Source organism: Lycium ferocissimum, chromosome 2 (genome assembly GCF_029784015.1).
Source record: "Lycium ferocissimum isolate CSIRO_LF1 chromosome 2, AGI_CSIRO_Lferr_CH_V1, whole genome shotgun sequence".
Lineage (NCBI taxonomy): Eukaryota > Viridiplantae > Streptophyta > Magnoliopsida > Solanales > Solanaceae > Lycium > Lycium ferocissimum.
Window position 1 is genome coordinate 54,657,796 of NC_081343.1, and position 21,212 is coordinate 54,679,007.

Consider the following 21,212-nt stretch of genomic DNA (forward strand, 5'->3'; position numbering starts at 1 on the left):
AATGGAAGGATCTACTCCATCTCGACAGACTCAATCAAGAGTGAAACGGCATACTTTCTTTCCTATTCTCTTCGACAAATCCAAGGGAAAAGTCGTTGGTTGTGATATATTTGCTTACGTCAAAAATACAGAGAGCGGAGAAATTGTAAGTGGATGTGATACACCTCCAAATCTTGAAATGTTTTATTTTAAAGGGTAACATGATACTCCAAATGCTAAAAACCATGGTGGTTTTATAGATCCTGGCATCCTGCAGAGTTATCTTCCTGCAATTGTATTCACTGGGAGTAACGGGTGTTGCCGGAGTGCCATTTCAAGATCACCAAGAAGTGTCGCAATGTCAATACAAACCATAAACACCAAGAAATCTTCTTCCGCTCTTCTTAATTTTGTGTCATTTTCTTTTTTATTTTCTGAATCCCAATTTTGCCCTTGTGAAAAATTTATAAAAAGAGTAGTTTTATTATTTTGCAAGAAAGTAAAGAGATTAGGATGCGAATTATAAAAAAATATAGAACAAGGTGCATATCACAAAAGAGGACATACGTTAGGGGTGCAAAACGCAACGGACTCGAGTTCGGGTAATATGCTTTTGTCGTCTTCTCTCAGGTTTTCAGCTTTTCCTTTTACTATTTCTTTTGCGAGTTTGGTGAGTGGGGGAAATGAAAATTTTTATACTCCTATAAGAAGATTCAAAGATGGGCTCCTTGAATAATTTTCGATAATATAAACTAACAGAACACATTGCTACAGTGTAGCAAATTGTTTCGTTACTCTTATTATGTTTTATGATGAGATGTTAATAGACCGCGGGAAAAGAGAAGCATCATTTTAAGATCAAAATTAATAGTGTGTTATAATTCGTTTAACTTTACATGATTACATACATGCAAAAATATATTATCTTGCCGTCTTTAAAGAGTAAAACAGATTGAAAATAACTCTAGTTATGCAAATACTTTTTTTCAAAAATATAAAAATTAAGGTTTGAATGACCAAATATTAAATGGTTGACTGTATCAATAAAGCCAAAATAACACACGGGAAAAGAGTAGAACCTTAAAAGAAAAGGAAATTGCACATAGAGTAATAGGCTTATACAAGTAGTAGTCTGTGGCTTAGTGGATGCGGTAAAAATTACTTCAGTAGGATATGATGTTTATATCAAATTATATTTTTTATAATTAAAATATAAAGTGAAAAAATTATTTATAATTAATTATAATTTAATAATAATAAAATATAATACAACTTATTAACTTGACGCTAAAGATATGCTAAGATAGAATGCGCGGCGAGCAGCAGTGTAGAACGGCGGGGCTTCAACGTAACTTCGGCCAGCTTTTAAGAAAAAGTAATGAATTATTAACCAAAAAAACGAAGATTTTTTTTCAAATATCATAATAACTTGCCACATGACAACTCGTCAATTGTAAATGAATATCCATAACGTAATTCGCATAATGTGACACAGTCAAACCGCTCTATAATTGACATTCGTTATAACGGCATTTCACTGACGGCTTGATATTTTCCGGAACCAATTTTTCATGTTATATTTTACTTCTCTATAATAACATTCTACCTATAACAACATTATAGCGGTACACTCTTTGTAAAATTACCTCTCTATAATGGTCATACTCAAATATTGTGTAATACACCCTCCGATTAAAAGAGAGTGTCCACTTAGCCCTTATTTTTTGGTTAAAAAAGGGTGTCCACTTACCTAATCAAGAAAGAATTAACATTATTTTTTCAGATTTGCCCCTATTAGGTATTAAGTGACCAAATCCCAATACTTATTTAATTTGGGATAGTTTAGTCAAATTACCTATTTTTGCCTCTGAGTTAGTATTTTATTAAAAGGTGTGCAAATAGCTAAGTGGACAATCTTTTTGAACTAGGGGAAGTAATCTTTTGTAAGAAATATATTTATGTATAGAAATAAAATATTAAAATATTTATGGTAATCATCAAGAGAAAGCTATTGAATTCTTTTTTGCTAAAAGTTTGGACAAAAATCTTTGTTAATTCAAGCGTTATATTATCACTAAGAGACTGGAATTTATGAAACAACCTGCAATTGTAGAATTCTTACGTCAAACTTGAAATATTTAAATTTTCGATTAATTTAAAATGCATATGCTCCTTAGTACGGTACAACTAGTTATGAATTTATTAGTCACTTCAATTTTTATTAATGAAACAGAAAGATCAATCAAGATTTTAAAATCAACAAGTAATTTGTTTTTGTTTATAAAATATATAAAAAAAGTATAGAAAAATAAATTTATGCGTACTTTTGTTTATAACAGCTAAATGAGATCCGACCATCAAATGTCAGTATACATACATAACAGTATCTCACTATAGCAGCTATGAAATTTTCGCACAAATGCTGCCACAATATAGATGTTTGACTGTATATCCAAGCTAATCCGCATGCCCACTTGTGCAATGTGCATCACACATCAAATACTTTATTTTATCTCAACTTAATTAAAACTATCACACGCGTTACGTACATATAGTTTCAAAAGCAACTCAGAATTAAAAAAGTTAATTTGCAAAACTCAAGATTTTGGAAGTAAATCTATTAATCATCAACTGTTGAGGGTGACAAAAAACGGTACCAAAGATTGAATCGATTATTTCTTCACTGCCACTCTCTTTCCATGGCAAAAATCAGCTGGCCAGGTTTTACTGAATAAGCAAATTTATTTTCTACAATATCTTCACTGATGATTATTTTAACGTGTTTCTAAAGATGGGCAGCACCCAGTAATGAAAACATGTTTTAGGAAACATTATATTAAAATATGTTTAGGATGCCAACTTGAAAACTTCGTTATTCAGAGATATGTGGAGATATATGTTCATTGTTAATTTTTTTTAGTAATAAAAACCTTCAGCCAGCTAAAATAAGCTGGCAACCGTGGCGGCCCGCAACCTATAACGACGGTTACTGGTTTCTAAATTTTGCAAGAATATAGCCATTTGTAAATTTCTAGAGTTTACGATCTTTGACTTTTTCAAAATTTTCCCCAATATTGCAAACTAGAATGAAATAGACGGTGCAGTAAATTAAAATTCCAGATAAGCTAGAAAGAGTTGAAACGAAAGTTTAAAACACTAGCTAGGGGTTTCCTCTAGTCTAGAAAATAGAATCGAACTTTAACACGCATATTTCGTTTCAAACACTAGCTAGGGGTTTCCTCTAGAAAATAGAATCGAACTTTTGCACGCATATTCTGATCAAATTTGTACTAGAAGAATTAAAATACAATAACTGCTATAAATGTTATGGTTCGTGGATGTCCATTGAAGTATTACTATAGCTTCTGAAGAAGCTTGCAATGAAGCATGTATCTTAAATAAATAGCTTGTAATTATTTCATGCATAGGTTTGTAGCAAATCTTGAAAAATCTTGAAGAACTTCCTCAGGCTTGAGATCGAAGTTCCTTTACACGCTTACGAAAAGCTTTACAACATTTTTATCAAACTTGCAATCAAGTAGGCAACTCGCGAGTAGCTAAATCAGACAGCTTGCAAGTAACTCCTGAAAAAGCCTTGCAATAGTTTTCTCAGACTTGCAATCAAGCGAGACAATTATGTAGTGACTCCCCCCCCCCGGAAAGTTTGAATCAGTATCTTTTCTTTTATAAATAGGAAGCTAAATAAATCTGTTCATTTTTACCTCAATCACAATAGCAATAAAATATTTCTCTCCCTAGCTTTTTTAGCGATATCTCTTGTTGTCTTGTAGTACTTTTTGCTATTGTTCATAAAAATAATGGAAAAGGGTAAGAAATGTTCTTAAATTATGTGAAATTGAACAAAAATGCGCTCCGTTCATAGTTTGGTCCAAAAATGCTCTTAAACTATGCGAAACTGAATAAAAATGCCGTTTTCCTAATAAACATTTTGTTTCTTTTCTTTTTAAACACATTTTGTTTTATAAAAATATTACTTTTAAAGAGACCTTTTCTTGTTTCTTTTCTTTAAATCTATTTAACCAATAAAAAAGTGGGAGGTAATCTTTTTTCTTCTTAATCGCGATAATCAATTAAATATACTTTTTTAACTGATAATATATCATATATACACATATAAGATCATAGTAACCCCATCATTACTTTTCATTTAGATAACAATAAAATTCATTACTTTTCATTTAGATAACAATAAAATTCTTTTTCCTAATAAAATAGAAAATGTTTTTATTTTTTAATCTTTCCTAATTGAAGTAGGATAAGCATTTGTTGATGTAATCCTTGATTTTAAAGTTAAAATGAAAAACGATCAATAATAACTCCGTCAACGATATCTTAAAGATATTTTGTGATTTGAAGCAATTTAATAAATTTTCTTGTTTTATGGTATTATGATTGCTATATCTTTAACTTTAAACCAGTGATTAGATCAGCAAATACTTATCCTACTTCAATTCGGAAAAGATTAAGAAATAAAAATATTTTCTATTTTATTAGGAAAAAGAATTTTATCGTTATCTAAATGAAAATTAATGATGGGTTACTGTGATCTTGTATATATGACCTATATTATCAGTTAAAATAATACATGGGGTAATTTCATTTTATTGATAAAACGAGATTAAGAAGAAGAAAAATTACTTCCTACTTTTTTATTAGTTAAAGGGATTTTAAAAGAAAAGAAATAAGAAAAGGTTTCTTTAAAAATAATATTTTTATATAAAAAATGTGTTTAAAAGAAAAGAAATATAATGTTTATTAGGAAAAGGATATTTTATACCAATTAAGTAACAATAGGGACATTTTTGTTCAATTTTGTATAGTTTAAGGACATTTTTGAACCAAACTATGAACGGACGGCGGGCATTTTTTACCCTTTTCCGTAAAAATAACTTATGTTTCTTGCCCAACTTTGTTTTTGTCAGTTATTTAACCAATCTAAATAATATATGTTTTCCTCCTCCTCCTCCTTTTTTTGAAAAAGATAAACTTATTTTAGAGATGAAATATTTAGGCAAGTTTTGGTGAAGAAATAAAGAATTTTGAATATGAAAATATTATTTTATAGCTTTTACGCAAAAGTTGAAAAAAACTTCTCTGAAAAATATAAGTATGTTTGAAGTTTTAGAAAAAATTAATTACACTATATCAAAAATTCACATTTACTAAATTAATTAGTAGTAGTAAAATTTTTCGTAATTTGACACTAAAAATACTTTTTGAAATATTGTATATTAATAAAAGCACTTTCAAATGATTAATCAAATACAAATTGTTACTTTTTATCGAAAAAATGTTTCAAAAAACACTCTTTATTAAAAAGACACTCCCTCCGCCCCAATTTATGTGGCACTTTTCGCTTTTCGATAGTCAATTTGACTAAACTTTAAAGCTAAATTGGATTAGATTAACTTAATATCTTAAGATTAAAATTTATATATTTGAAAACTACATGAAAAGTACTATAATTTGCAACTTAATTTGCTCATATCAAATTGGTGAAAAAATACATCTTAAAATATTGGTCAAAATTTGTACAGTTTGAATTTCGAAAAATGAAAAGTGCCACATAAATTGAGACAGATGGAGCACTTTCTCAAACTAATTTGGGCAACTTAGCCAAACGGGCCAGATCAGAGTGTAATTGCAGGTAATTGAACTTTAGAGTAATTTGGTGACTTTGTCAGTATCAATTATTTGATTGGCATGGTCAAATAAGTGTGCACATTTAAAATGGCCAAAAAATAAAGTTGTGAAGACTCTTCTGGATTTCTCTATTATCCAAAGGCAATTTCGTTCACATTGGAAATAATTAACAAAACCATAGGAGATAATTAACAAAACCATAGGCAGAACGCCGCGTATGTCTCAGGATTCTTCCATCAATCATAAAATGTCCGTGATAAAAACATGCTCTCATGAGTTAAAACTTTATGACAATGTAATTGAATAAGCAATTATCAATGTAAGAAAAATACAGGAAGAGACTAGCTACAAGGTTAAATTCAATTATTATTATCTGTTAGTGGTGATACCCTCCAAAAACATCATATAATGTATTTAGGTGAAGAGGCAAGCTGGACCCACTCACATCATCGGATAAACTTGGACTTGGCAACTGTTCATCAGGTGTCACTACTCATAGTCATAACACCTCCATTTTAATGTCTAGGATATTCGAGTGTATATCTATAAAAATATTTAAAGGGGAAATTTTGAGAAATAATTCAGAATTCTTTTTTGTTTTGCCGAAACGAAACAATTGACATCGACTGACGTGGATCCATGGTTTCTCTCGGCCTACTGTATTCCAATTAGTGTTAGGACCGGTTTGGATATTTTTTTAAGAAAAAAAAAAAGGCGTTTGCTTATGTCGGGCTAATTTTTAAAGAAAATTCAAAGACGAATTTTAAGTTTTAATTAGTGATTTTGACCAATTCAAGTGAACTTTTCTCCAATTCACCAAAATTACCTTCTTAAAAAGAAAATTGAATTACATATTCAAAGATAGCTTCAATTTTCAAATACCTTTTTTCAAATTTCAAAAAATATTATTTTAAATATCACTTTTTTTTAGGAGCCGTTTGGACATGGTTTGAAATCATAAGATGAAATCATGTTTGAACATGCCATTTGAATTTCTTAAGTTGTATTTTTTCTTATAGATATAAAAACCCTACAAGTTGGAAAACTATCAAAATATTCTCAATTCTTATACAATCTTACCAATGAGCAAGTCATAGTTCATAACAAAATTAATACGCTACTAGAAAGCCTTTCTAAGAAATGCAACATCATTGATCAAACTTTAGTTCAATAAAAAAGAAAAATTAATATGAATAGTAATGTAACTACTTTTTAATATAATCCTCCCACATGATAGATATAAATAAAAGTTGGTAAATGATTAGTGAGAGAAATTGTTAAAAATATCTATCAACTTATGGGTCTTTTTTTTTTTTTAAATATAAACTTATAGGTCAAATTTTATATTTAAAAATTTTGAAAACATGATTTGAAACCTCAAATTATGTCTTTTTGGATGATTTGAGATTTCAAACCTTGGTTTGAAATAATGAGATGAAATGCATGGCCAAACGCCGATTTCATCTCATGATTTCAAACCATGATTTCAAATCGCATGTTCAAACGCCAACTTAGTAGGCGTTTGGCCATCAATTTTCAAACCAGCGTTTGGACATGCGTTTTCAGTCATGGTTTGAAACTATGGTTTCAAACCCCAAATCATCCATAAAGGCATGATTTGGGGTTTGAAACATGATTTCATTTTTTTTAAATATAAAATTTAATCCGTAAGTTTATATTTTGTAAAAAAAAAAACCCATAAGTTGGTAGATATTTTTAACAATTACCCCCATCAATCATTTACCAATCTCATTAACTTCCACCAAATTTTATTTATGTCTACGAACCTTTTAATTTATATATGTCTACCAATTTTATTTATTAAACTAAAATTTGATCAATTGATGTTGTATTTTTAGAAAGGTCTTCTAATAGTAATTTTGAGCCTGTTGTTATGAATTAGCGTATTAATTTTGTTATGAATTATGACTTGCTCATTTGGTTAGATTATATAAGAATTGAGAATGTTTTGATAGTTTTCACAACTTTTGAGATTTTTATGTCTATAAGAGAAAATACCCCTTAAAATATTCAAATTGCATGTCCAAACATGATTTCAAATCATAATTTCAAACCATATCCAAACGGGGCCTTAATATCAAAATGCTACCATAAGATGTACCACAATGTGGTATAATGAAAATACCATAGGATGTGGGCTCCACTGCTCATGTTCATGAACCTTCCTCAGTCCACGTCAGATTTATGGTCCCACTTATTTTTGGGCATGGTCGAGATATATTAAGGCAGTTCTTGAGAGTGGTCATAACACAAATATTTTAGAGAGCCTTTTAGTGAGCTTTATTTTCAACATCCCATTAAAGAATTTAGACGCCACGGTCGGACTAATGGCTAGAAGACCTCTAATTCAGCGGATTTTAACGTGTGACAACCGGGAAACTGATTTTTCCGGTGACTATGCTATTAATATTTCTGACACTGTTTTTAGTTTTCTTGACGAGGATGGTCAAGGTTCGTCACTAGAAAGTGTCAGTGATGACGTTTATGTTGAAGATGAAAATGAGGAGAAAGATAATAGTACTGAAAATGTTGAAGACAATCAGTTCTGGGAAACTCAACATCAGCTTTTGCAAGTAAGTTTCAACTCCCTCTCTTCTTTCTTCATTTTTCTCATGAAAAAATAGAAATGCATAATGACTTTGCCTTCTCTCTTTTCTTTTGTTTGCTTCTTAATTTAATTTTTCTTCCTTTTTACGAACTCTTTTAAAGTCAAAATTAAGTTCTCACTATTCATTATATTGTAGAAGGGAAGAATTTCCGGTCCTCCATATGGTGAGAATTCTTTGAAAAGTAAATACAGAAAAGGGAAAAAAAGATAATTCGAGTTTTAAAGGTTCCTTTTGTATCTTTTTCAGAGTACGTATAGGTTCAAGTCTATGCAAGCTGATTCTTTTTGTCCGTGATTTTTTTTTTTTTTTTTTTAATTACATTCTCAACAGTATATTATATATTTTAAAATCAATAGTAAGGAACTACTTTAGAAATTTTAAAACCATTTAGTGCTAAATTAGGAAGGTAGAATTTTCTAGACTTCAAGTAAGCGGAGTGTTCTAAAAACTTAATAACAGAGAGGGAAAAAGGTAGTTTCAGGGTAAAAATTTACCTGCATTTTGATGTTTACACCAAATAAATGCAATTTATCATAATTAAGTGATTTAATGAAGTGAATATATACATTAATTAATTATAGTTAAGCGATGGTGGTATTCAAACAAATGTCATAAATCCAAAGCAATTAAGATTTCACAAGCGAAATAATTAGAATCTTAAAGGTTCTATTTAATTTCCCAATTTAGCGGTCTCTCTGTAATGTCTCATAGCCTTGATTTTCTTCTCTCTTCATTACTAACTCATGTCTTATTTCGGTGTTCTTGTTGCAGGCTGTATTATGCCGGACAACAACATTAGAATCACAGATCCGAAGCATTACTAAAGAAACAGTGAAAGAAGCATCAGAAAATGACTGCTGTAATTGCAGCTGGAAAATGGTCAACAATATTAGTTGCCGAAATTGTCTGATGAAAAAGGTGTGTAGTCGCCTACAAAATGCAGGTTTCAACTCTGCAATTTGCAAGTCCAAGTGGAAGAGCTCACCAGATATTCCCTCAGGTTATTACAATAGTGATCTTTATAATATTATAATATTGACATAGACGTTTTTGTGTGTCACTTGGAGAAAGATTAAGTAAACGAAAAATATATGTTTTAAATATGTATATCGTGACAACCTTAAATGTATATGAAAAGCCAGCTTCCCACCATTAATTCTTCTAACACACACTCACACGCTAAATCTCTTTCCAGATAATATCTAAAAAAATCTTCTGTTACTTGATCTTTTCTTCGAAAGCTATAAAAGAATATAAAATGTTATTGTCAACTGAATACACAAAACCAATATATCCCTTTCCAACAAACGTATAATTGTTTGTTTATGGCTGGGGACTAGGCCTAGCGTGACCTGATTGTATCGGGTAAATATCTCAAAAGGCTTTTGAACTTTGAAAAATTTTATAGTAAAATCATTAAATTTTGCTACATATCAATAAAAACACTGTTTAAATTATTATCTCATAAAATCATTTTGATATTCAAAAAAATCTCTGTAGACATGAGTCCCATAATAAAATAAAATAAATACATATCTTTATACCCACACCCACTATTTCGGAGTTAAAATTAGAGTTTTCGTCGACATCTTATTTTGTTCTTTCTGCCAATAACTTATTTTAATGATTAAGCATTTTGTAGTACTAAAGCATATATTTAATATTAAGTATTCTTTTGATCTTTCTCATTTCAGAATTTGGATGTATCTTTTTCTGAAAACTCAAATGCCTTAGAGCTGCGTTTTGAGAACTATTTGAAAGTTGTTAACAAGATCGGCATTGAGGATATATTAGTTGTCAGGGCTCTGACTCTACAATTTTGCATGGTTATTGTTATATGTGTATTTGTTATATAAACAATTTATTTTAATATTTATGATTGCTTAGTAATACTATGTGTATCTCTGTGTGGCTTTTATGCATGCTTTGAGATGGTTTTGTATAAAGAATTAAGGAACTTGTTCATTTTTGAGGTAATAAGATATGTGTAAATCATAATCATTTTGATTTACTCTCTAAATTATATTGACTAAGTAATTATTTTGATCCAACCTAATTTTAAAGAAACAGTGAGAAGAAGGTATAGATAAGGGAAAAATGGGTTTTGGATGAAGGGTTGGTGAGTGGGTGTGGGTTTATAGTTATGAATTTATTTTATTTTATTATGTGGCCCATGTCTATATGGTATAAAATAATTAATTAATATTGTCATGTCAGTTTTTATTTTTTATTTTTTATGACATATGTATGTAGTGGAGTGATTTTATGAAGATAATAGGTAAAAGTTGAGTGATTTTATTGATATGTAGCAAAGTTGATGACTTTCTACATAATTTTCAAAATTTAATGACCTTTTGAGATATTTATCCGATTGTATATAACAATGAAGACTTTTTTTTGGGGGGGGGGGGGGGGGGTTATATCTATCATATTTTCCTTATCAACAAATCAAATCATGGTCATTTCTGCGAAGCCACGGATCCATGAAACTGTTGACCCAATTCTGGCATATTCTTTTACTATCTAATATTTCTAAACTAACACTTGTTCTTATACTATGTCACAGGTGAACACGCATTCATAGACGTGGTGGACAATTCGAGCACTAAAAAGGGAGAAGTGAGGGTAATTATTGAATTAAATTTTCGAGGGGAGTTCGAATTAGCGAAAGCAAGCGAAGAATACAATCGACTGGTCAAATGCCTGCCAGAAGTGTTTGTTGGGAAAGTAGAGAGATTATTGTCAGTAATACAGATATTGTGCAATGCTGCAAAGAAGTGCATGAAGGAGAAGAAAATACATATAGCGCCATGGAGGAAACAAAAATACATGCAAGCTAAGTGGCTTAAAACATTCCAACGTATGACCGCTAAATCTCCAGTATCCGTTTACGAATATTCAAGCCGATTGCCACGGCCGAAGGCATCTATGCTTACTGCTGATTTATTGGAAAATTTTCCAAGTGTACATTGTACTGCTGTTGAAGCGGTATGAAGGAAGACATATGCGTTAGTTCTATCGATTGCCGTAAAGAATTGAGAGTTCGTTCCATTTTTGTAGTTGCTTTAGGCTTTTGAGCTTATGTGAGTTTAGAGTATGTACTCCCTCCGTTTCATAAAGAAATCAATCATGTAATGTGAAGTTTACTAAATTATTCCTATATAATAAAAATAAATTATTTTTTCTTCTTGATTATAATATGCATGAGTAGTACTCCTTTCGTCTCATATTACTTGGTCATTTTTCCTTTTGTATGTCTCTTAAGAGTCATAAATAAAAGATGTATTTTACTCCTTTATTTCTATCTCTTTCCAATAAATATATTGATTATTTTTAAGAACATTTAAGATTTAATTAATTTTATCTTAGTTTTGTAAATGAATAAATACTTTGGGACATATATTTTTAGTAATGTGGTCAAGTAATATGAGACGGAGGGAGTGATTCTTTTGACATTGGGAATTTAACAATAGAAAGTTAATTACTATGTGACTTTTCCGATCATCATTTAGATGTTACTTTAACTTGTCTAAGGGTAGAGTTGGAAAAAATTAGTTAATTTATATCTTGGTTTTCTAAGGTGACACTTATTATGAAACAGAGGGAGTATTATATTTTGTAACAATAGATAATTAAGGTGATTGAAGTTGGATACATACATAAGTCCAATTTTGGATGAGTAGCTCTGAATGCATTGCGATAAAAAATATGGAAGGAAAATTTGGGAGTACATCTAACCAAGCCGTGTGCAACCCAAGAAAAGATTGCACCGTGAAAGATGAACATGTAAATGACTTTTTTTGTGGCATATGAAATTAGAAATAGTGAGGAAAACATTAATTTCCAGAACGAGTGGATAGCAGCTAGTAACAGTGTTTTAAAAGGCATTTTCTGGTTCGACTCTAGGTGTGGTATTGGCAAAACGACTCGAGGCTCATGTGTAGGGCTTAGTTCTGTGAGGCTTACGTCCTGAGCGCCGTACGTCCTAAGCACGCCTAATGGCCAACGCTTGGGGCTTGCCTAATAGTTTTTACACAAATTATGTGTCAAACTCGTTAATTAATATTGTTGACCCTTAATCATCATCGTATTATACTAAAAGTGGGAAGCTCCTACCTTCAAAGTTGGCTTACGATTTTACCCCTGCAGTAAATTAAAATGTAATAAAATATCTAATTATTATTATCATTTATTATATTAAACCGTATGACCGCAAAGAATTGTTCTATCATCCGTCATTTATGGCACATTATCATCTGTGTTAAATGGTAAGTTATTGCTTGTAGTTATTTTAGTCTTTAATAAAAATAACCACAAAAAGAAAAAGTAAAATGGAACGTGGGAGAATCCCTTTGCCTTCCTGTAAAACGGTCCAAAGCAACTTTTGGTTTGTCCTTTATTTGATAATTTTTGATAAAAAAAATTCTGCATGCATTTTAGAAGTGTAACAGTAACTTTTTAGAGTGTAAAAGTTAATGCTATTCAAGTGAGTTAATATATTAGATACTATTAAATGTGAGCCCACCGAGAAATTGTGGTCATAAAGATAAGTTCATAGTTGTTTTGCAATTCAAAATCTCAATGTAAGGAGTGATTTGGACAGCAGAAACAACAAGAAATGGCTAATATATCTATGTGGATATGTGCCAGTAAGAATCCTAAGTAATTCAGTTGTCTCTAATCTCTTAATTTTTTCTTGATTATTCATCTTCTTCTTTTATTCAGAAATATACAAATTATCATAGTTACAAGAGATTCATCAGGTATGTAATTGTAATTGAGTTTTTACATTCAAATCTTCATCTTTGTGAATTTTCATATATATTTTTTTAAGTAATTGTATTATCTTTTCACCTTCTGCTTTTGTGCTACCATAATTTCTTGTTCTTTTTTCATCTTTAATTTAGAGATACATACTCTAGAAAACTAATCCAAATTTATATTTAGTTAGTATCTTGAAGGTAAACTGAATCTCACACGGTATTTTGACAATTAGGCGTATAAAAGGTAAGTCTTTAATAATTGTTTACAGGTATGTCTTCTTCCCTTGTTGATTTTTTTTTTTTTTTTACTTTTTTTCTATTCATTCTGTCCTTTTCATTTTTTATATATTTTGAATAGCATGAAAATCTATATATCTATATAATTGCAGGATATAGGTCCGTTGACGTGGTGCTCTCACAGATCAGAATTGGTATTTATCTATTTTCCTTTATTTTGTTTTTTTGACCTTTTTCTCCCATTTTCCTATTAATTATCAATTGTTCCCTTCAAAATAAAGGTCGAACCATTGCGACTCTTCACCAAACGATACCCACCGTTGCCAGCAGCAATGGTTGTGGTTAACATCTTTTTGCATTGAAAATTCCAGTCACAGTTCCATATTAATTCACTTTTCCTAATAAGACCAACTTTCTCCTCCCCATCAAATCAAAAGGTGTGTCGGAAATTCGAAAATTACTTGACACTTAAGTACCGGAGGGAATCCCAAACCATCTTCACTACGTACGGATGCTTCATTGGTCATTCATTCGAAGCCAGAATAGCTCCTCCATCTACTTAAACATTTTTCACCGACAAGCATTAACGTTCTTACATATATATACAAAACGTTGATGTATATTTTATAGTTAGTTATGTTAATAGTGACAGAAACCGCAAAATTTGTAGCTATAGCGGGAAGCCGGAGATTGATATGAATAAGATGCCGAAGCATAGAGCAAAAGTACATAAAGGTTAGTTACAATATTATATAGAAGTCACAACATTCTAGATCCTTAATAAATTTTCACGTTCATCTCACTCTTTCTTACCCATGTCAGTGTATAACCCCGTTTCGTTATGTCAAATTGGTGTGAAAAATTATCTAGGTTATAAAAAAGAAAATCTTACGAAATTCAAAGTTTAAAAATTTCTTCAGGAATAATCCATTTTTCCCTTTGAGATTAATAATCTTTTCTAATAAACTAAAATATCTAATAATGTTATTTTTTAAATTTACGAAATTTGACGATATGATGTATGATGATTTTCTTAGTTTTGGAATATGAAACATTGTTATGGAGAATAATTGATGAATATTTGATTATCTTTTAGAAATATTTTAAAGTTTTCTTTGATTTTGGAGAAAAATGTTTCATCGATGTTACTTTATTCACTACAATTTTGCTGCGTCATTGTCAGAGTTTACTTACATTAATTAATTATCCATCATTTACCAAAATACCAAGCAACTTTTTAAAAACTCCTTCATTGATTAGGTACTAAGATTTGTGCATTTTTGTTGATTTGTTATCTTTTGGATGTTTAGAAATATCAACAAGCTTTTGTTAATTTTTGTTTGTAATTTGATTTATATGAAAAAAAATACTTTGAAATCTTTTGACAGTTGCTTTTGATTTTTTATTGTGTCATCGTGATCACTTTTTTTCTATTTCGGTTAAAGTTATGGTTTGATTTGCCTTTTTTTAGTTTTTGAAAATTTAAGTCTCGCAAAGTACATTTATGGTAATGTTTTAAACTTGTATGCTCACATTGTTTTATGGGGAAAAGCTTAAAGGTATTCTACTTTTTACACAACTTATTGTTTGGTTATTTTACGATTACAGCATTTGAAAAATATGGTTTCATAAATTAAATTTCTGAAATTCTTAAATTGATATCACTATGTTGTTGAGGAAATGTTGTGATGTCTTTTGTGATATTGTTCCTTCAAATTCTACCAACTGTATATGCCATCTGTTAAGATATTTAATTTTTTGTTGTTTACTAAACAAATTTATTTTTCTAGATACTTGAGGAAATGTTATGATGCCGTTTTGTAATATTCTATATACTATTAAGGATAATTTCGAAAATCTCCTTCCATGTTTTATTTCATAACACTAAACTTTCATGTGATTCATAATATTACGTCTACCGATCTTATTTTGATTTCTTTGTAATAATTTATTTATTTCTAACATTAAAATTTACAATATAACAACTTCACCTTTGCTATTACAGCACCTATAATTAGCTAAAAGAACCCTTTTTTTTTGTTGGCTTAGAGATCAACATGTATACTAGCTAACCCGTCAAATAATACAGTGCAAGAGACAAGGACGGGTCAAGGTTTTACATATCAGATTTTCTTCCTCCATACACCTATGCTTCAAAAGAGAATGATTCAATGATTAATGACAATAGAAGAGAAATCGCTCGGATTGTGCGCGAACATGGCCAAGAGCTTGACGATTAGTGAAGAACAAGAAGGCCTCTTTGACCTTAGAAGGTTAACTAAATTAAATACATCAAGATATTTTGGTTTACCTCTTCTATTACTATTTTACAAAGTGAAAATAAAATAGAAACTTGAGTTTAAATATAGACTTTTAGTATGAAAAATATATAAATGGTTTGTTCATGTTACTAATTATCCGTTCATGCGTTAATAAACTCATGATCTTCTAAAGATATTAGGTAAGGAGAGTTTAGTTGCTTCGTTTGCATAATCTTATTACAAGATTGATAGCTATATTTCTTAATAGCGTTTAAACAAGAAAGAAGATCGAGAATACTTATATTACATAACTTTTCTCTCCATGAAATAAGAGTCAGCTTCCCTTCCCAATAGGAAATTTTATATTTGAATTTGTTTTTTGTTTTTTTTGGCATATGTATTCTTTCCTTATACATTTAATTTTTCATCTTATTAATGTTTGTCTAAGATTAAATACTTCTACTTTTGCATTAAAACCTTTTTCTTATCTTTTTACATCAATTAAGTTACAAAATGAAACGTCTAACCGAGCGAAGCGCGGGCCAATTATATAATTAGGAATTAGTTATATATATCTACCTAAGAGAATGACAAATTCAGTACTGCACGGTTTGTTCTGTACTCTTTAACTATACTTCCAGAAAACAGCTTGATATATCTTTCTTATATTCCTAATTAACTAGTTATCTGTTATAATTAGGAATTAGTTATATATATCTACCTAAGAGAATGACAAAGTCAGTACTGCACGGTTTGTTCTGTACTCTTTAACTATACTTCCAGAAAATAGCTTGATATATCTTTCTTATATTTCTAACGCTAATAAATATTTAATCAGATTATGTAGATTACCGATGTTGTTGGTCACTAGTCACTACCAATGTTTCTAGTCCATTGTATTCTTGAGCAGCTTCACCAGTCATGTCCAAACTGCTACAGCCATTGTCTTATCATGAATATTATCTGCCACCCATGACCCATGTATTGCTTTGATCAAAAAGCAAAACCATATCTCCTATTGAATCATTCTTTATTATCACAGTTAACATGTGTCATTATAATTAAGAGCCATTTTTCAACAACCTAGGAGCCTAGTTGTTTGTGGGAATATGGGGACCTCATATTTTGTTTTTGGGTTCCGAACAAAAAAGATCATTTACTTTGTCATTTATTTTATCTTTAACAGTGATTATCGTACAATTATTTAAAAAGTTGCATGTTTGTACTAAAGCAAGATTCATGTAGATAAGGTGATCCACGTCGAGCTATGGGCAAATACTTACCTGCAACGGGTATTTACACCTAAATAAACAATTAACTTTAAGAATCAACAAATCAAAATGAAAATGCATATCACTTAATCATGATTAAGTATTAAAAAGTGTACGTGCAAGACATATGTTTACATTCATTGATTTTGTGTAAACACTGCATAGGCCTTCCGAAAGAAACGAGCAATATTTCCATGTAATGTCCAACTTTGCCTAGAAAAGAATCTTTGTTATCCTATTTTATTAAAGTTCATGCCACCATCTGCACTATCTGTTGATTTAAAATTAGATCAGTTAATTTTCAGCTGTACCAATTCAGGGGACGCGGCGTAATGACTGGTTTGGTTAAAGTTAAAGGAAATCCATAGATTCTTCATTTGTCTTGATGTACCCTTCTTGAAAGGGTATGTATATTTGGATATTTTATGGAAAAGTTTAACATATACGCTACAGCAAAAATTAGCCAAAAAACACAGTAATACACAATCCTATATTGATTATTGAATACTTTTTTTTGGTATAACCATTCAGGACTGAGTGACCAACTAAAACGGCCGATTCGTGCTGCATAGGGTTAAAAGCACTCTCTATTTTGGAGTTTCTCTATTTTGTGGGTCAAACTCAAGACCTCTCTCGCCGCTTGGGGTCAATTCCCTATGTGGAGTTTCTCCATTCCCAAGCTACGAACCCTAGACCTGAGTGGAGGAATTCTGTCCATTCCATCACACCCCTCGGTAGTCGTCTAGATGCTTAAATAAGAATATGGACATATAAATGAGTTCATGTAAAATGGCGGGATTCGTTTTTTCTGCATGGAAATGATACCATTAAATTGTGAAGCCACCGTTCACTATTTGTCCTTTAGCTCTCGTGCTGTTATCAATAATCTTGAGGTTTCGCTATAATTGTACTAGTATTCGAATATTGTGTTGAGAATTTTAGATATCAACTTCCATCTTCGTTATCTATTAAGATAAAGAACATAGAAAACTATCAAAAGCAAGAATTATTCGTCAGGCAATAGGTCCAAAATATGATAAAATAGTGAAAGAGGATGAGATGCTGTTATTCTTTAATCACGAGGGTTGACTTCTACCTCTAAGTGACAAAGATTATATATAGTCTACTCTAATGGGACTCTGTTAAGAATAAAAAAAATCTGGTTTTGCCACTCATATCAAGAGCCAAGATATGAAGGCCCCACAAACTTCTATTTTTGCTTGTAATTTTATTTAATTTGCCTATAAATAGGCAGCTCTACTTCTCTTCTAAATCATTCAGTTTGCCAATCAAAACACCTTTAATTGGCTCATATAATAAATGAATTTTTCAGGGGCCTTATTGTTGCCTCTCCCTCAAGGGTTTCTCTCCTACATGTTTATAGTATGAATTTAAGGTTAAAAAGTAGAAAGCATGCATGCTGAGAAAGAAGAACTGGCGGGGAGAGCCAACAAGTAAGTATCTTGTTTCACAACAAGAAGAGCTCTTCACAGGGCAGTCTTTTTTCACTCTCCCTCAAAGACTTCTGGCTTAAAATGCCTTACATTTTGGTTTGTGCTACTGCCAGAGGTCTTTTGAGTGAGAGTGGATAAATTCTGCCATGATATATTATTGCAAAATTCTGACTCAACAAAGAAACTGTTCTTCTTCAGGACTGATCTAGAGTGTTGTCTATGGATTCATGTGAACCTAGAGCTTTTCACCGGACCCTGTATATAAGTATTAAGAAATCTACTAAATATCTATAAATATTTGACTGTGGGATACACATCTTTTCTTTTTACCTTCTGATTAACTGATTCTATTTTTTTTCCTATGCAGTTAGGATGGATAAATTCTGCACCATTGGCTCAAAAGTGCCTCTACGGTCACTAGAGATAGACAAATGAGGATCTAATTTTTTACCCTGAATTGTGATATGAAGTCTTAATTGAGTCGAGCAGGAGCAGATAATTTTGTCTGCACTAACTGCCTTTGGCTTGAACTGCATGGATAGTTGTTATTTGAAGGCACCCATCATCATGAACGAGTAGTGGGTGCAGTGATCGGCTGACTTAAAATCGCCTTTTGGAGTCGATACGTAGCTAGTTTCATGTTATATTACTCAACTATTACTGAGAGGTTACAAAAATAGGTGCCATAATACAAAAAAGGTGTTATAAAAATATATTGGAAACTAAATGTTCTGCTGAATTTTGCAGTACTAAAAGCTATGTTAAATTCTTTTCTATATAGATTGTTTAATATAGTTTAAAATATATAATACAGTAGATGTTTATTTTAAGAAGTGAAAGGTGTATATTGATAACTTTAAATATGTGAGTTAAGAAAATGTCGAGCAAGTAGTCATGCTCCATTTTTTTTCCATTTTATTGATTAATTTTGCATACAAATAAAAAGTTTTATCCATGTTGTGTCGATTATATTTATAAAAATATCATTCAATTATTATGACAATATCATTGTCTGTTTATATTGGTGTCTCGGATTCTTCATCGGCCTTTATTTTGCATGCCAACCTAAATTATTCTTCCTCAATGTAAGCTTGTAATTTTCTTCTTTGAATTTAATGTTACACAACACAAACATATTGTAATATTATTTATTCTCATGTCTTTTTGTTGGTCAATTTCTTTAATGGTTATTAATAATTAACTTTGGAAACTAAAATATATCAATTTATGTAATATGACGGAGTTTTAGCTTTTCATGAAGCACTAAAACATTAAACCACACTAAAACATTAAACCAACATCTAACACAAAATTCTCGTGTTATGTTTTGTAATACAATTATAATTCTTACAATTCAACTAATACTCTTATATCAACTACACAGATAAACTACAATAGAAAAAGGTCAAATCAATTCAGTTGATTGTGTACAACTACAAACTATAACAGTGTTGATCGAAGTAGAATACCACTAAAGAAACTTTCCTTTCTCCCCGAGAATGAAGGATATTTTTGCAACTTCTGAATAGAAATTTTCATAAATCTTGTTTTGCAGTGGCAACAAATATCTATCTAATGTGCTCACTATTCATCAGTTTGAGCTTGTAATTTTGCCCTTCAAATTTCACCATCGCTTAATAGTCTAAAATTATCTCTATTATCATTCTAAATGTTTTATATTAATTAGCATGGAAAACATGTGCAATGCACGTGTCCAAATACTAGTTCTTTAATAAATAAATGATGCTTGTTAGTCTTTTTCATCTATAGAAATAAGAAGATTGAAAATAACCCAAATAACGAGACGTAGTATTGCATATTCACTCTTTAGAAACGCCGTGAGGGTGAATATCACTTAACATTTCTTTAAAAATACATGCTGAGCTTTACATCTTCACTTGTCATTAGTCTTCATGTTTTTGTCCTATGTCTCAAAATTATCATATTTTATTATTTTGCTATTTGAAAGTATTTTTTTTTATTAATGAAGGAGTGATGTTAATTTTAATTATAATACTGATAAAGTTTATTGATTATCTTCTTTTAGAGAGGTAAATTGCATAGTATGATAGTAATATATATTAAAAAATTGTGATTTTTAGTGTTTGAAAGTTAAGATGTTAGAGTTGATTTGCATCTCATAATAGTTTTTATATCATTGCATTATTTATTCTTGTAAAATTATGTTAAAGTTTATTTTCTATGAATTTCTTAATCATCTTTTTTATTTTTCTAAATTTATTAATGTTTTTTAATATAATTTGCTAGTACTACGACTCCAGTTCAATTTACATCTCTCTCTCTCTTTATTTATTAAATGGTACTAATTCGTATGGCAAAATATACATTCCAGTTAAAATGTGTGAGTTTGCAGACAGAAAATTTTAAAAAATAAAATTGCGGTGAACGTGGATCGAACACGTGACCTTCAGATCTTCAGTCTGACGCTCTCCCAACTGAGCTATCCCCGCAACATGTGTTACTGTTCCTAGAGAAATGTAATGACCAATGTTTATTCAGTTACATGAATATTTCAAACTGCTTTATATTCGAAGGTAACTCGTCAGAACTCATAACGAGGAAAGACAGCTCCAAAGCATCCAGACGATCACTTAGATTAATGGTCTGTCGCGCTTTAAATTCGTGGTAATTAGTAATACTTGGTGCTCCCAATTTATTATGAAAATTCCCGTTTATCATAAGGTATTTTTTTTTTTTTTTTAAAAACGTGTTTTCATTATGTATTATTCAAATTAAACGCAAGTACATCAGTAATGAGCGACGGAGGGAAAGTATTCCACTCCATCGAACCAGACATAGAAGCAGATGCTCTAGCAAGACAATGAGCAACCTGATTCGCTGATTTCTTAACAGACGACAAAGAGAAAAACGGTAACTCTTTGAGAAGAGTTTTACAATAAAAAACTAAAGCATCAAAATAAGAGTAGTTCGC

The 21,212-nt window shown here is 30.6% G+C and overlaps 1 protein-coding gene and 1 non-coding gene across 2 annotated transcripts; one reads left to right on the forward strand and one right to left on the reverse strand.

Moving 5' to 3' along the window:
• The first annotated feature begins 7,905 nt into the window (after window positions 1-7,905).
• Window positions 7,906-11,385, forward strand: LOC132045160 (uncharacterized). The gene is made up of 3 exons (XM_059435702.1): window positions 7,906-8,237; window positions 9,045-9,273; window positions 10,840-11,385. The coding sequence occupies exons 1-3, from the start codon at window positions 7,992-7,994 to the stop codon at window positions 11,265-11,267; spliced, it is 903 nt and encodes a 300-aa protein (XP_059291685.1). The 5' UTR covers window positions 7,906-7,991; the 3' UTR covers window positions 11,268-11,385.
• A 9,272-nt stretch (window positions 11,386-20,657) lies between these two features.
• On the reverse strand, window positions 20,658-20,730 carry TRNAF-GAA (transfer RNA phenylalanine (anticodon GAA)). Its single transcript has one exon. It is a non-coding gene; the product is annotated as a tRNA-Phe (tRNA).
• Window positions 20,731-21,212: the final 482 nt, after the last annotated feature.